Source organism: Coturnix japonica, chromosome 3 (assembly GCF_054131305.1).
Source record: "Coturnix japonica strain WE chromosome 3, WE-NBRP24, whole genome shotgun sequence".
Classification (NCBI taxonomy): domain Eukaryota; kingdom Metazoa; phylum Chordata; class Aves; order Galliformes; family Phasianidae; genus Coturnix; species Coturnix japonica.
In genome coordinates this window covers 41,420,475-41,437,294 of record NC_140665.1, presented here as the reverse complement: position 1 = coordinate 41,437,294, position 16,820 = coordinate 41,420,475, and the positions used below count along the sequence as shown (strand labels likewise).

General features: G+C 44.9%; 2 protein-coding genes across 4 annotated transcripts; both read right to left on the bottom strand.

Annotated features, from left to right (window-relative positions):
* Positions 1 to 301: 301 nt before the first annotated feature.
* Positions 302 to 1,911, bottom strand: PRR18 (proline rich 18). Its single transcript, XM_015857951.3, has one exon. It carries the CDS (start codon positions 1,596 to 1,598, stop codon positions 507 to 509), a length of 1,092 nt encoding a protein of 363 aa, XP_015713437.2. The 5' UTR covers positions 1,599 to 1,911; the 3' UTR covers positions 302 to 506.
* A 718-nt stretch (positions 1,912 to 2,629) lies between these two features.
* On the bottom strand, positions 2,630 to 16,820 carry SFT2D1 (SFT2 domain containing 1). 3 transcript variants are annotated; one of them, XR_014944774.1, is made up of 9 exons: positions 16,705 to 16,820; positions 14,818 to 14,840; positions 13,473 to 13,559; positions 12,058 to 12,140; positions 8,085 to 8,166; positions 6,640 to 6,675; positions 5,879 to 5,937; positions 4,366 to 4,395; positions 2,630 to 3,288 (listed from the first exon to the last, which is right to left on the bottom strand). XR_014944774.1 is itself a non-coding variant. In XM_015858000.3 (8 exons), the coding sequence occupies exons 1-8, from the start codon at positions 16,765 to 16,767 to the stop codon at positions 3,249 to 3,251; spliced, it is 480 nt and encodes a 159-aa protein (XP_015713486.1). In that variant the 5' UTR covers positions 16,768 to 16,820; the 3' UTR covers positions 2,630 to 3,248. The 3 variants fall into 3 exon arrangements, 2 of the variants coding, with proteins under 2 accessions (XP_015713486.1, XP_085399574.1); XM_015858000.3 differs by lacking the exon at positions 14,818 to 14,840; XM_085543448.1 differs by lacking the exons at positions 13,473 to 13,559; positions 14,818 to 14,840.

The following is a 16,820-nucleotide window of genomic DNA, read 5'->3' as shown; positions in this document are numbered from 1 at the left end:
TCACTGCTCACACGACTCACGGCTCAGTGAAACCCAGCGTTTCCAGTTCGCGGCACACAAGCGCTTCATATCGCTTCATCAATTCGATCGAGCGGTTCCCGCACCGGCTGACAGGGCGTTCACCCAGCGCAGCGAACACCGCCGTTCCACGCCGGATACCGAGCGGCGGCGGCGGCCGCTTGAGACAACAAGGAGGGGCGAGCCCCGGCCCCGGGTCCGCCAACAAAGAGGCCGCCGCGCTGCCACCTCCGCGCGGGGCGGGGTGCGGGAGCACGGCGGCAGGGAGGGACGGAGACCGTCGTACCACAGAAATCACCGCATTTATTCCAATAAATAAAAATGTACAAATGTACAAAAAACCGTCGCGCGCATCTTACAAAGGAGAGGGAAGTCTTAAAAACGGCGGCGGGATGATGCCGCTTTCCGAGCCGGGCGGGAGTCGGTGCCGCTCCTTTGTCCCCGGCTGCCGGCGGAGCGACCCCTCCCGTTCCCCGCGGGGATGCGGCTCACCGCGCTCCCAGGTGCGGCAGGCTGCCCAGCCGGTCCCCGCGCTCTCGCCCGGCCGCGCTCTCGACGCCTCGCAGCCACTCGGTGCACTTCCGCACCAGCCCCTCGTCCGGCGCCGCGCCCGGCGCCGCCGCCTCCTCCTCTTCGTACTCCTCGTCGTCGTAGCGGTGCCGGTCGTTGAGCAGGGATACCTTCAGCAGGGCGCGCACGTCGCCGCCGGACCGCGCCCCTCTCCGCGCCGCAGCCGTCCCGCCGGTGCCGATGCCGGGCTGTGCGCGCTGGCGCTCGGTGCTGCGACGCTGCAGCAGGCGCACGGCCTCGGGCGGGAGGCTCAGCGCGAAACGCGGCTCCCCCGCCGACCCGCCCGGGCTCTCGCAGGACCGGCCGCCCGCACCGGGCGCCCCTGGGCGGCCCCGCGGCTGCGGCGCGCCGGGCTGGGGCCGCGCCCCCCGCTCCGCCGGCGGTCGCCGCTGCAGGGAAGTACACGGCCAGGAGCCGGAGACGGGGCCGGCCCTCTCCGCCGGCGCCCCTCGCGCCTTCCGAGCCGCCTTCTCGTCCGCCGGCCTCGGCGCCGCCTTCCTGGGGACCGCCGTCGCCGTCGGCTTCTTCGGCTGCGCCCGGGCGGCGGCGGCGGCGAGGGGTGCCGGCAGGAGGGGCGGCAGGGAGGCGGCTCGGCCGGGGACCCCGTCCTGCTCGTCGCCGCGGGCCCAGGGCAACGCCGCGCACCGTCCCGCCGGCGGGCAGGGCCCGGCCGCACGCCGCGGCTGCAGCCCCATGGCCGGAGCCCCACCGGCAGCCCGGGCCGGCGGCCGCGCGCGTGTGCGCTCGGCGGGTGCCGCCGGCCGCGGCTCGGCCCTTCGCAGCCCGCCCCCGACCCGCCCTCCGCCCGCCCCGACGACAGCCCTCCCCTCTCTTCGGGAGCGCAGCGGCCCCGGCAGCCCGCGCCGATCGTCCGCGCCCGCCGAGCGGTCCCGCGTAGCATCGGGCGCACCGGCGCCGTCCGGTCCCGCAGCGAGCCCCGGTCCCGCGGCAGGTTCCATCCGTGCAACGCACGAGGAGTGAGAGCCGCACCGCTGTGCCTTCACGGGCATCGAAGTGCGTCGTGCAACGAGAACGCACTGCGTGAACTGTCATACTGCAAACTAAGACACGACGCGAAGGAGCAAGAAGTGCCACGGCAGCACACAGCATGGGCTCAGAGTGCAGATAAGGAAAGCAGATCACAGATCAAGTCTTCAAGAAAGGAAGAGTAACGTGGTAAAATATACCAACTACGTGTACATGTCAGTGTGGCAGTATATGGATTTTATGACTAGCACTTGGAACTCATTTTAATTTTGTTACACTAATGTGAACCATTACATGAACACTCATCACCCATCACACAACATAAACACCCCCATAGCCAACACAGCACTAAATGAAGGTCACGGTGATTCTGTACCCAAGCAGGCAGCCAATGGGCAACAAAACTGCAACAAACTGCCCATCCCCGAAGCACCCCTCACAGGATGGGGCCTCCCTGGGTCAGCTGCTTGGAGCCACCCTGCCCTATACCACCAACACAGGTACAGCCTCACTTTCTGCAGGGCACACCAGGATTGTGAAGGGCTTGGAGAATATGTCCTATCAGGAGAGACTGAAGGAACTGGGGCTGTTTAGTCTGGGGAAGAGGAGGCTGAGGGGAGACCTTATTGCTAACTTCCAGTACCTGAAAGGTGCTTAACAGCGAGAGTGGGGTTGGTCTCTTCTCACTGATGACAGGATGAGGGGAAATGGCCTCAAGTTACACCAGGATAAGTTTAGGTTGGATATCAGGAAAAACTTCTTTATAGAGTGAGTTGTTAAGCACTGGAATAGGCTCCATAGGGGGCTGTGTTTAAAAACATGTATGTTTAGATGTGGTGCTCGGGGTTAAGACTTAGCAGAGGGTTGTTCATTAGGGTAGTATGATGTACTTAATGATCTCGGAGGTCTTTTCCAGCCTGAATGATTCTATGTTTTTATAAACACCCCCCCAGTACATTTTCATACTTTATTAAAGGTGATCCTTGTGAAGCGTTCAGCCCTCTATAGCCAATCCCTCAGCAAGAAAAAAGAAGTTTAAGCACCTTTCAAGCTGATTTCTCTCACAACTCATTTATTTAGACATTATTCACAAGTTCGCTTAGTAAACAGCTTTTATGTTTAAAAGTAAAAAAGTTGAGAATATAGTTTTAATAAAATCAATGCGCTTTTAACACAACTTCCACGTATTCTCCTTAAGCTCTCTCCACAAAACACAGGCAGAAGTTACCTCACCACATCCTTACAATGCTCATAAAACTGTCTTTGGAAAAGCACACAAGAAATGTGACACAAACAGAAGCAGCGCTGCAGGTTTCAGACAGAGCTGTAAATGTAAACCCCATGCACGCTGCACAGCCTGCACTGCAGCAGCCCACTTGCGCTGGGGAACGAGCTGTGTGACTGCACACAGGGCAGTTTTAAGGCTGCTCTTTGCAAAGTGTTTAAAAGTACTTTGTTTTTTTTGGTTAAAAAGCCCAAAGGTTCCGGGGTAAACAGTTCATCCCGTGTGTTCTGAAAGCTGCTTCTAGTAAAAGTTATTTAACCCCCTGGAGGCAAAAGGGGAGGCAAATACTAAAGTGTTACTGGGAATTGCAGGAGTGGAAAAGTAAGGCTTTCCAAGGGAAGTTGATAGAGGAGTTGCTTTAAAGTACACAGCGGTCCTTGTTTGCAATTTATTCCAGACAAGACGTGAAGCATTTTATCACAGCATCCCTTTAAAGAGAGAAAAACAAAGCCAGGTAAGGGATTTGTGGTTTCATTTACAGACATCAACCATAATATACTGAAACTGAAAAACACTGCAAACATTTAAGACAATAATTATTGACCAAATGCAGGCTCTGAACTGACAGAGATAACCCATCCATCACCAACGGGGGCAAAGGATTACACCCTTTCTGGGCTCAGCTCTGCTATGTGCAGGGTCACCAACCACCAGACCAGGCTGCCCAGAGCCACATCCAGCCTGGCCTTGAATGCCTGCAGGGATGGGGCATCCACAGCCTCCTTGGGCAACCTGTGCCAGTGCATCACCACCCTCAGTGTGAAGAACTCAAGCTTTAAAAAGAAGTTGGTATTACAGGCTTCCCTGCAAAGGTGCAGAAATGCTATAGGCTGAGAAGATAAAAGGGATAAATATAGTAATTGCTGTTTTATTTCCTCCCCGCTTTCATTACAGAAAGCCTCATTAAAAAATATACACAGATTTAGAAGCACCTTACTCTTCTGAAAACACACTGCTGAAATACCACACCACATTTTACATGAAACGTAATAGGAAAAAAAACACTCTTTAGTTTGTTTAATTGCATGTGGTTTTGCTGTGCATTTGGCCAGCTCGTGTTCCCATTTCATACACAAGAGAGAGAATCCTGCCAAAAAGTAAATGAAAACAAACACCAAGAATCACTTTCCCCTTTCCTAAAAGGATGGAGAAATTCAGAAGCAGAGTTAGTGGCTGAAGTTCTGCTTGCTTGCCTAAACCTAAGGGCTCAGATCCACCAGCTGGCTTTAATTTAAGAGCTGAAAAAGCAACCACGGCACCAATGCAATTTTAAATAACTGGAGAAATTAAAAATCTTTTCAGGATGAAAATTAGAATGAAATTTAGCAGAAAATGCTATGCACTTGTATTTAAAGCTATCAAGCGTTACCCTGAGCTCATGTCTATCACTTTATAAAAATCAGAAAGAAAAGAAGGATGCTGTGTATCCACATACAGAATTAAAGGATCCTTCCCTCTCTAACAAACATTACCAGCTTTCCATTAGAAAGGAATTATGCACTCACCTTGCATAAGGAATATATGACAAGCTATACCTGAAAAAGAAAGAAGAAAAAAAACCACTGTACAGAGCTTTCCTGTCTTACTGAGAGCCCCCTTGCTTTACTTTAGACCAGTGTTAATAAAAGCAATCTGTTCGACTCCAGCTTGTTAACATTACCTACGGAATTTAATGTTTCCTAGTAAAAAAGAAAACAGAACTGGACAAGAACTCAATGTACTGCCAAGGACTTCCTGGTTTCGTTTTAACATCATTTCTCATATAGTCTATTACTTTCCTCGCACATAAATTCAACTTTAAAAACAACAAGTCTGTAGATTTACTGTCACCATCAGATTCAAAAGAAATAGAGATTTCTGGGAAAATTATACCCTTCTGGACAATAAAGACCTTTTCTTTTTTTCCCCCAAGTGAAAAAGACAAGATACAGTAGTGCAAAAATAGAGAGCTAACAGCATTTGTGTAGCTATAAATACAGATGTCTGCTGTAAGAATAACATGCTGTGGTAATGACATTCAAACAGCTGGCTCTCTATCGTCTTCAGAAACTTGCTTCTCACAACCCTACATACATGCTATGTCCTTTGTCCTCATCCTATATATATACATATATATACATATACATATATGTATATATGCTATGCTTTTGTCCTCATCCCCACACTGACCAAGTTGAGATGCTTGCCAAATGACCAATTCTCTGCTGCCATCAGTTACAGTCAGCAGTCTTCTCTCTGTCTACAGCCCAAGCATTCATGTGGGTCCAGCACAGCACCATATAGTCCCTATTCTGCACAAATGGTTATTGCTCCTCAGATTAAAGTTCAGTATATGATGCTGCTTATTCAGGGCAAGTTCAAACAAGAACTGCGGTCACTTTGGATCAGTGAAGTTTAAGTTCCTAGTAATTCACTCGGGACAAGGGAATCAAGTTAAGTTCAGTTGCATCTCCATGGAGAAAGAAATCACTTCTAAACCTTCTGCCAGGCTTGCAGGCGTTCACTTAACTGCGCCCACACATCCCCAGGCCCAGCCCTAGGACTGTATCTGGCCAGTCAGTTGAGTTCTGCTGCACTACACTGACCCCCTCACAACCACCCAGTAAATATTATTGAGGACAGAGTATAAAAATGTGATTTAGATTTTTTTTTTCCACTTTTAAGATTAAGACTCAGAACTCAAAAGAGAGGGCGAGTCATCAGAACCAGGATGTACAAAAATTAAATTACTTCCACAGCAGAGAAAGCAAATAAGAATTTGCTTTGGCGTCCACTTTCTTTTCATAATCCTTCAAAAAGAAGTCCATACATGGCAGAATGTATTTAAAATTACTATTTGTGCAAGATGACTGCATGTAGATTTTGCTGAGCTTACATATTCTAGCTCAGAAAGCACGTGACTGAGACCAGTATCTGGGCACATTACAGGAAGGGTACACAAACACATACATATCTACCCATCTCTATACACACGTGCAGATATAGGGGCATGAGAGAAGAAATCAAAGTGAAACTTACCAGGTCATTGCCAAGGACTGCAATATGCAGAATAACAGTGCCAAACCTTTTTTGTTCCACTATGTCAAGATAAAACAAATATTGCAGAGGTCAGTTTATTTCACACCGGTGCATATTGTGAATAAGTGCTATAGACTGGCAACCAAAAAATGTAGTTAAGTGATGAAATTTTTATTTCCTCCTCTTAATTATTTTCTTTCCATTCTAACAACTGATACTACTTTCATTTAACTATCACTCCATTAGCACAGTGCAATGAAAACCTTCTCTAGCTTTAAAAACACCAAACAGAACGGTGATGCTTCAATTTCCACTCACATCATACACCTGGAGTTGATTTCAGCTACATACCTACTTCTGTGCAATACATATCAGTGTTTTCAAAACACTCTGGACACTCAGTGGTGTCTACCTGTTCCATCTCTCTTCCTTTGTTTATCTTAATTAGTTTAATGGTCTGTATTTTCTAAAGACCACAACCTATTTTTTGACAGAAATAGGTCAAGTATATTCTCAGTTCTTAGTCCAGAGATTTGCAGGCAGACTAATCCTCTGGTTTATGCTCTCACCTACATCACATGCAGGTGGAAAGATGCATTTGTAGTCAACAGATTGAACACTCCACCCCGATTCAACTGCAGTTAGGAACTCAAATATCACAAACAAGCTTATCTTTTTTCCACAATCAAACCAAATATTAAAGCAATCAATAAAATAACAGTTACATTGCTCTTTGAGGGGAACAAAGCCCTCCCACTTACCCATAAAACAGCACACAGCGTCAAAACTAGAAAAAGCTTGGGGGAGAAGAGACCAAAAAAAAAAAAAAAAGAGAATTAGTATTCAAACACACAAAGTACATACAATACTGCCTCAATATTTCCAGAGGATAATCAGTATATTCAAGAATTGATGCATGAAAGCAGCAGAGCTAAAGGCTGTCACACAGTGCCTATATGCTGAACTTCATAAAAATCAGTGTTTTCCAAAGCACAGCATGATGTGCTCTAAGGCCAAAGTATGGGACCAGCCTCAGAAGAAAGGAAGGCAGAAACTGCCTTTAGGAGTTGAAAGAAATATGACCAGGTCTATGTACTTATATGCATCAGGACTATTAAGTGGTGGGCTTGGATGATAAAGCTTGCTTGAAAGCAACCAAGGAGAGTAGGAATTGTTCTACTCATTCAGAGCACAGTGTCGCTCTCAATCTGATACTCACAGAATCAAAATCCAACAACATCTGTGCATCATAACAAGCAATCCATTCCTAAATATCCATTTCTAAACACTGCATTTGGCAAACACGGGCTCTGCTCCTTCGGTGCCTCAGCTCTTCCCTTTCTCTCCCCTCCCCCCTTTTTGTTAAATGTTGTGACAGTAAAGAAGAGGCCAGCAGGGAGCAGCTGCCTTACATGGAGTGAGAAAGCCGAACATTTATTGAAGCTAATTTTGCAGCTCTTCAACTCTTTTCAGGTGGAGTTCTGTACTTAAAATTATATATGCAATCTTTCATGGTTTTAAGGAAAAATGCTAATTACCCTATCCTTACCCTAGGGGCTGGGTCTTGTTTTTCCCCATCCCGGGTCTGTTTAGCCTTGAGAAAAGAAGGCTGAGAGGGGATTTGATCCAGGTTTATAAATACCTGAGGTGTGGGAGCCATAGTGGTGAGGCTGGTCTCTTTTCAGTAGTGCGTGGGGACAGAACTAGTGGTAATGGGATAAAACTACAGCATAGGAAGTTCTGCACAAATGTGCAGAAGAACTTTACAGTGAGGGTGATGGAGCACTGGAACAGGCTGCCCAGGGAGGTGGTGGAGTCTCCTTCTCTGGAGACTCCATGATGGACTTGATGATCTCTAGAGGTCCCTTCCAACCCCTACAATTCAGTGATTCTGTGATCCTCCTTGAAGAGGAAATGCTACTTAACTGAAGTAAAGGAACTGAAGGAGAACTGTGAGGATGAATATGTGGTTTTCTTGATTTTGACGGAATAACTTTTCCTTCTTTGAAAGCACTGAACCACTGAGCTATACAGAGAAGCTGCAGCCAACAAACAACTTCCAAGCTAGACTTGATGATCACTGACTCAGCTTGACTGAGTAATTATTCAGCACAAGATGTGGATTCAGAAACATCCTCTGTTTCACTGAGCCTCAAAACCTTTTTAGCAAAAGACTGCACAGGAGAAAAAGTAAAAGTATACTTACCAGCATTACAAGTGTAGCAACTAATCTTTTGGGCTCAAACATCGCCTTCAGTTGCTTCAGTGGCCCCATCAGGAAACACGTACTAATGGGAGGAGGAAAAAACAAAAACAAAAGACACATTCAAATCTTTGCAAAAGACAACAGGTAATTAATTAATTTGCCAACAGTCAGATGACTACAGGGCTATGAAAGGCATTTCAGTGTTTAACAACAGACACCTGCTAGGATGAAAGGTAAAGCAGTCCATGAACTTACCAGTCCTGGAAAAAGCTCACATAGTGAATCACCCTTGGCTATGAAATTCTTTCCACACTACCACACCCAGCAGAGGGTCACAGAATCACAGAATTATCAAGGTTGGAAAAGACCTAGAAGATCATCTAGTCCAACCATTCCCAATACTTCCCAGTTAAATCATATTCATCAACACCACATCCAAAAGTTTCTTGAACACTCCCATGGTCGGTGACTCCACCACCTCCCTGGGCAGTGCATTCCAATGCCCGACCACCCTTTCCGAGAAGTAATACTTCCTAATGTCCAGCCTGAATCTCCCCTGACACAGCTTAAAACCATTCCCTCTAGTTCTACCAACAATTACACGAGAGAAGAGGCCAACCCCTAGCTCACTACAACCTCCCTTCAGGAAGTTACAGAGAGCAATAAGGTCTCCCCTGAGCCTCCTCTTCTCCAGGCTGAACAATCCCAGCTCCCTCAGCCTGTCCTCATAAGACCTGTGCTCCAGACCCCTCACCAGCTTTGTCGCCCTCCTCTGAAATTTGAAAGTCAATTTGAAGCTGATTTTGAGGCTGTTTTAAGAACAGACTTGCCTAAAGTATGTACAGAATTCAAATACCAAACTTCTGTAGAAAACGTCTGTTTTAAAAACCAAGCTTATCACCCAGGCAGCATGCAAATAACTACATTCAAAATTAAAGAACAGTTCTAAATCTTTTTGTTTAAAGTTGGCTGGAGCAACTCCACTACGAGGACGGGCTCAGAGAGTTTGGGCTCTTCAGCCTGGAGAAGAGAAGGCCCTGGGAAGTCCTTACAGTAAGCTTTCCTGTACCTGAAGGGGGCCTACAGGAAAGCTGGGGAGGGACTTCTTATAAGGGTACGTAGCAACAGGATGAGGGGAAATGGTTTTCAACTGGAAGAGGGTAGATTTAGAATAGACATTAGGAATACATTCTTTACTGTGAAGGTGGTGAGACACTGGAACAGGTTGCCCAGAGAGGCTGTGGTTGCCACCTCCCTGGAAGCATTCAAGGCCAGGATGAATGGGACTTTGAGCAACCTGGTCTAGAGGGAGACTTCTCTACCTATAGCAGGGGGGTTGGAACTGGGTCATCTTAAAGGTCTCTTCCAACCCAAACCATTCTATGAAACCTATCATCTACTCTCAGCTTTATCTGTTCATTCAAAGAAATGTGATGGGAATCAAGAATTCACAATTATAGGAATAATCATCTGGCTACAAATATTCTGAGATGAGACTCTTCCTTCTCTCCTATTGAAGCCACTCTGTTTTGAAGAAAATATTTAACTAGAAAGAGGATCCCTATAGTTAGGTGGTGCTCTGAATGTTTCACTGGAGAAAGACATGCGTGTTTAACTCCCCTTCTAGGTAATACTTATTTATAAAAGCCCATGCTAAATGAAAAGAAAAACAACACCAAAACAATAATTCTCAATTCAATTGGAATAAATATTGCAAATTCTCTTCATTCCAAACTAACTTCTCAGAATATCTTATCTTGGCCCTAAAACTAAATTAAGATTAAAGCATTGCAGGACAGATATTATAACAAGAACATCTTCAGAAAGGTAAAGAGAATCAATCCACAGGGGGCAGAAAGTCCAAGAAAAAATGAAATGCCAAGATCTTCCACTTACATATGTTATTTCTTACACATAACACAACACAATCTATAGGAGATCTACTCGTCAGCCCAGGAATTAATTCCATATATGTTGATAGATAATACAGTAAAATCAGGCCAGAAAGGACTATTTACTTATGCTGATAGCTTTATTTTTTCATTTATTTTTCTAATCCAGAGGTGCAAACCAACCTGAAAAAAGTTTAAACCTCATCAAGTTAGGGTTTCATTTTCATTTCCCAGTGTACTTAAAGCACAGCTGCCTGCTGTTTACATCAAATAGAATTACTGAAAAGACAGAGGGCTTCTTTTTACTTCTGTTTTTAGCTGCATTTCAGGTTATTTTAGGGAAATGCAGAAAACAAACACCAGCCTGTAGAAGCTTCCCTCTTAGTTCACAGAGAATTAGGACTTTATTAATACAGACTTTCTAAAATGCTAATTTTATCTGAAGCAGTGAAAACACACCCAGGATACCAGTTAAAAACTAAAAAATAGCAAACAACAAAAGGGAGAGAAATGGGAACACACAGTTTTGCCTACCCTAGTAGCGGCAATTTTGTCTTGTTTTAATAAAAGATGGGGTAATTACATAGAGACAATTCCAGTATAAATAACTTCACCCTCCAGCAAGTTAGTTGTAAAGTAGTACACCACCACACTACTCAAATAGTAATGCCACATTGTTCACATGCAGCAGATTAATAATGCCTTGACTCAGGAGTTACATGACAGCCACAGAATCCATGAAAGTAAGATCAGCATCCACTTGATATAAGTCCTACAACTGTGCTTTAATGATGCCAAGACAGAGGGAGAAGGACACCAACAGAGCACTTTACCTGATTCATTACTGACACTAGTTACATTGCTTCTTACATGCCTTTCAAACAGTGAAAGAACAGGCAATTGTTTTAAATCCTATGAAGTCCCTCTATAAATTTCTTATGATTAACTGCCAGACAGGATTACTGCAAAGAACCAGGCACAAGCTACATACACTGTGAAAGATTTTTACATTCTGCTTGACCCCAAAGTCAAAAGGACTTTTTAATTAAGCCTCTTATTTTTAAAGAGTTTTCCTAAAATCATGAAAGCAACACCTGTCAAAAGTAAAGTCTCCTCTCACAACAATGTGCTCACAGAATCACCAGGTTGGAAAGAATCTGTGTCCAGGTGTGGAGCCCTCAGTACAAAAAAGACATAGAGATTTTGGAAAGGGTCCAGAGGAGGGCCATGAAGATGATCAGGGGGCTGGAGCACCTCCCCTATGAGGACAGGCTGAGGGAGTAGGGTTTGTTCAGCCTGGAGAAGAGAAGGTTGCGGGGTGACCTCATTGCAGCCTTTCAATACCTGAAGGGAACTTACTCCCAGGAGGGGAGTAAACTCTTCGAAAGGGCTGACAGTAGCAGGACACAGGGAAATGGTTTTAAGTTGAAAGAGGGAAGATTTAGGTTGGATGTTAGGGGGAAGTTCTTCACTAGGAGAGTGGTTAGGCCCTGGAACAGGCTGCCCAGGGAGGTTGTGGATGCCCCGTCCTTGGAGGTGTTCAAGGCCAGGTTGGACGGGGCCCTGGGCAACCTGATCTAGTAAAGGTGTATGTTTGGTGGCCCTGCCAGGCAGGGGGGTTGGAACTACATGATCCTTGAGGTCCCTTCCAACCCGGGTCATTCTGTGATTCTGTAATCTACAGGATTATCTAGTCCAACCATCCTCTTATTACCATCGCTACCACAAACTTTTTACCCACTCACACAGCAGGCAGGCTACCAGCTGTCCCTGAAACTGGGGTACCTCAGAATGACTGAAGGTGTAAATACCCCCAAACACCCAGCAACCTGTTATTCGCCCTTCAGACAGCAATTGTGATTCATCCACAAAACAAACATATCAGACATTTCATTAGAACAAGAAAAAAGGGAAAACTGACATTCTCTGCTTATAACGATTTCAAAACTGAGATTTTCATTAATATTCCAGTATGAAAACAATGTTGTTTATATATATTAAACACACACCATTGCACAGTAAATGGAAATACAGATTAAAAGGAAAGTGTTTTCCTAATAATGATGATTAAGAAATCATACCTGGCCAATGCAGCAATGTTTCCCAGGGTGTAAAACAATGCAAAAAGTTTGATTCCCCTTGGGAGCCATAACAATGCTGTTCCCTTAAAAAAAAGAAAGGTTATGTTTGTAAGTAATTAGTTCAATTTGTTAATTATAGACTATAAAATCCCAAAGACTTTCAGAGATTACAGGAGTTCCATTTAACATACACCAGCACATTCCAATGCTCTCAATTCTGCACGCTTCCATTGCCACCTACTGGCAAAATAATGTACTGATTTAGTACATTTTGCAACAATTTCACAACTAGGCTATGTTTAAATACACTGTTCCTAACATTCATTTACATCTTTTTCATTCTCTTTACGACACTTTCAGCTTCATCACGAAGCCCATCACACAAACACAGGACGTAGAATATCTACCAGGCTGCATACACATGAAATCTAGGAGGTCAGATATAGGCCTGTAAGGGATGGCTTCAGCGTTTCTTTGAGGGTCTCTTTAGCATAGCAGCAAAGGTCTGAGATCTGAGAGAAGGGGTAGTTAACAGCACTCAGCTCCAGTAGACATTAAAGCACAAACCTGGCACATGTGAGCATGTAAGTTAAACACTGCCTGTGAGGAAAGCAGCAGGGAGCAGTCATGCAACTAGTTCTCAACCCTAAACAGAGAGGGTTCCCAACCCAATCCCAAGCTCCCGGGACCAGCCTCAACATACAGCTGGCAGATTTTGCACCTGCAGGAGAATCCAGTAAGTCACTATGGCCAAATGCCACAACATGCTTCTCCTTCACAGCTGTTTTCTCCTGTAATTACCAAGTCCCTTGAATTTTATTACATATAAATGTACTTTACAGTAAATTATGAATTCAAATGAATTGAATAGTTCAGTTGGAAGGGACCTACAAAAATTACCTACAAGAACCCAAGTGCTTAACCACTTTGGGGTTAACCAAAACTTAAAGCACATTACACAGTCATCACCTACTGATCTGTAGGTCTGACAAGCTACGCTTGCGGTTTCTTCAGCCTTTAAAAACCTCTCAAGCTTTCCCCTCCCATGAAAAGAATACATACATTAAAATAGAATGGGTATAAATCAAACAGCAAAAACCTCTCTTTGGCACACCAGACACATCTAAGTAAGAAACGCAGTATATTTTGTCTGTGTTCAGGCCTCTTAGAAAGAAATTTTATTATCATAAAATAAAAACATCCTTTGCTGTGACCCTAAGAAAGATGGCCAGAAATATCATTTACAGATCAGCAGTCCCTACGTGCCACTTACACATTTTACAGTCCATTAAATTTATGGAGAAAAAATTTAAGATTCAAGATCAAGTAAATACTACCACATACGATGGATGAATATGAATGATGTTCTACCATAGAACATTTAATAAAGCGTAGAGTAAAAAACAGTTACTTACAAGAATAGAACATGCAACGCCAGCAATGAAACATATGGCAAACCACTTGACTCGTGTACCAAAGCTAAGTGTTGAGGCATCGAGAACCTTAGGAGGAGGAAAGGAAAACAATGGATATTACAAAAACAGCTTTGAATGGTCTTAAGGACATTTACAGAATCACAGAATGACCCGGGTTGGAAGGGACCTCAAGGATCATGTAGTTCCAACCCCCCTGCCTGGCAGGGCCACCAAACATACACCTTTACTAGATCAGGTTGCCCAGGGCCCCGTCCAACCTGGCCTTGAACACCTCCAAGGACGGGGCATCCACAGCCTCCCTGGGCAGCCTGTTCCAGGGCCTAACCACTCTCCTAGTGAAGAACTTCCCTCTAATATCCAACCTAAATCTTCCCTCTTTTAATTTAAAACCATTTCCCCATGTCCTGCTATTGTCATTTGGAAACACACACCAAGAAGACAGAACATGTGAAGGCAAGTCCAACAACACTTCTCCATTTGCAGAGACCTTCCCTTCCCCAGGTAATTACAACTGAAAATTCTCATGACTGCACCAAAGCAGAACAGAACTATTTGTTCAGTGCTGAGTCCTCCTATGATGATACCACTCTTTCCTCTTGCTAGATGGAATCCATTGTGCTTGTTAATACAAGGATCCTCTGAGAGCATCACAATTCCTCCTTACTTCCCATTCTTTACAGGGTGAAGGTGTAGACACAGTAACCCAGCTTGTCTCAAAATAGTGAATTGCTGAAAGGGGTAATTTTGTTTCCTGTTTCTCCAGGGTGATTTCAGCACCTGATGAGCTGAGCCAGCCAACACAGCTTGTGAAGCCAGAAGAGAACTAGAGCTCCTTTCATTTTCTGCCTCACTCCCATACAAGAGTAATATGCCAAACCAGCTCAGCAAGATGTCAGGAAAACAGCAAGGTTTCCTGATACCAGGAAAGAGGGAGGACCACAGAGCTGGTAGAACAACCCCTTTGAGCTGCTGTCTTGTTAAGGCCTACCAAACTAACTCTTTGGTTAATAGTTAGAAGGATTTCATGTCTCTATGAATAAAGAATCCGCACTTAACTGAAACAGTAGGAAGCACATACATGTTCACACTACAGTGAATCAGTCCCTGAACATGTGTCAACAGAAAACAGTTCAGACAACTCTCTATTCATAGCCTTATTTAATCAGGTTAAATACTTTAAAAGCTGTACTTTTAGTAAATATTAATGTCTGCATCCTGACTGAACAGACACATTGCTGGAACATAATATAGCTCTCCATTTTGTTTCTTTTCTGTGCTCAGTAGTTAAGACAGAACTTCCCAAAGGTCAGAAGATGCAGCTTACCTTGTTAGGTCCACCTTTTTATCCTTATGTATGCATTAAAGAAAGATAAAAACAGTAACTGAAAGATGGTTTAGTATTTGAAACCAGTTTTGACAGTCGTATTCCTGAATGCTTACATTCAGAAGGCGAGAAGGGCAGGAAGAGCAACACATTTAAAACAGGCAGCTTGTTTTCAGTCACATCTATTTAGAATCATAGAATCATCTATTTATGCAACTAATCACACCTGCACAACAAGCAGAAACAGTTCTTTCCGCTCCTGATCAGAAACAAACTACTGAAGGTAACATTAGGACTTTGGGAGAAGGAAAAGAAAAAAGAAACAAGTCTGACCTAAGTGTAAAGGTAATCCTGGATTTCAGATAAAGAGTTGGCACTACTCTCTAAAATACTTGCCTTAGCAGAAGCCATTACTTAAATAAGATTGGCAAAATTTCTATGCAAATTCTATATCTGGGGAAAAAAATCTGTCATGGTTTTATGAGAAGGGGAACTGTGAACTGATGGGGGGTAAGGGAGTTCCTGTAAAACATATTCAGTTTGCTATACTGCTCTTCAGTTTATTTCTAAACAAGAAAGAATAAAACAAGACATAATGTAACCAGAAACCAATAAGTAGAAACCCCCACTTTCTACAGCTAAGCTTTAATGCAAAACTCTCAGGCAAGAAGATTTTATGTAAGGGTCACTCAAAATAAATGAATAAATAAATCTATCTATTAATCAAAGAAACAACCCCCCCCCCCCCAAGAATCATTGCTCAAACTGCAGCAATACAACAGTTGTTTATCCGAAGAGTTTAGGAAGTGCACAAAGATTTCACTGAATCCCCACACAATTGTCTCGCTATGTACTTTACTTTGACTTCCTTTAACAGGAATTACTGCCGACCTCATGGCTATCGTTCTGCAAAGATCAAGAATGAGCAGAACACAGGGACATCCATGAGCATAAAACACGTGATTTCTATTACACAACTAACAACTCCTCTTAAGAGGGGGTCATTGTGTTTAATCAAACGCATGCTTCAGCTCCAGAAAGGTCATCCCAAACACAGAAAGGTTTTACTGGCATTCAACAAATGAAGTTTCTGTTGACAACACCTGAAATACCAAATTATTGAATACTCAGCCATTTATCTGCAGATTGCTGCCTTGAAACAAACACCGCAGCATTAAGTAAAGGATAACGCTCTCATCATTTGTGCCTCATCTGAAACGTGCCTAGGGATGATAGACTAAGTAATTCTCTTGGCATTGAACTGTGCCATGGATACCAACTATGCTGCAGCTGTTCCGGTTCACCAAAGCTCAGGCTGAGGCTACTTTGTTTTCCAACTTTCCCTGCCATGCTCCTGCATCCTGCAGCACAGGGAACCAAGATCTCCCACAACGTGGGGTGCTTGGATCTGCAGTCACAGAAAGAGAGCTGGCTTGCATAAATGGACAACCAGACCTTTATGAGCGGAGCAGCACGTGGACTGAAGTGACATATCAGAAGCACCAGATGCCTATACACAGTTGGAAATAACCAAAGAGGAGGAGGAAATAAAAACAATAAGCAGTACTTCAGGAGGGCGAGGCAAAAAAGAACTTCAGCAGACTATACAGAGAACTACGTGTCTAGAGAGTCCATTTTTCGCTTCCATAAATTCGTAGGAGAGTCAGTACATGCAGGACAGGGAAACCTCGTTAATTTCAAAGCAAGACACAGAAAGCAAAACTCGGCGGGGGCCGAGCAGCGCCCCTCGGCCCACTCCCGGTGCAGGCACGGCCCAGCGGGCCCCGCGCCTCTCGGTCAGGGCAGGGCCTCGGCTCAGCAGGCAGCTAAGAGCAACAACCGTCAATGCGGGCAGAGAGAGACGAAGAGGTCTCCATGAGGCGGTACCTGTGCCGTCAGCCCCTGCTCCTCGTCGTCCTGTCCGCTCAGCACCCGCCGCAGCTTCTCCATGGCGGGGCCGGGACCGCTCGGCGGCCCTACGGGAAATGGCGAGCTCCGCCTCC

What these genes read in the sequence shown, in the direction of transcription:
- PRR18 (XM_015857951.3), bottom strand. Translation starts at nt 1,598, where the DNA reads ATGCCCGTGAAGGCACAGCGGTGCGGCTCTCACTCCTCGTGCGTTGCA.
- SFT2D1 (XM_015858000.3), bottom strand. Translation starts at nt 16,767, where the DNA reads ATGGAGAAGCTGCGGCGGGTGCTGAGCGGACAGGACGACGAGGAGCAG. An exon ending in AGCAGGGGCTGACGGCACAG is followed by an intron (nt 13,560 to 16,704) that starts GTACCGCCTCAT and finishes CCTCCTCCTAAG; the next exon opens with GTTCTCGATGCCTCAACACT. An exon ending in CAGTCCTTGGCAATGACCTG is followed by an intron (nt 4,396 to 5,878) that starts GTAAGTTTCACT and finishes TTTCTTTTTCAG; the next exon opens with GTATAGCTTGTCATATATTC.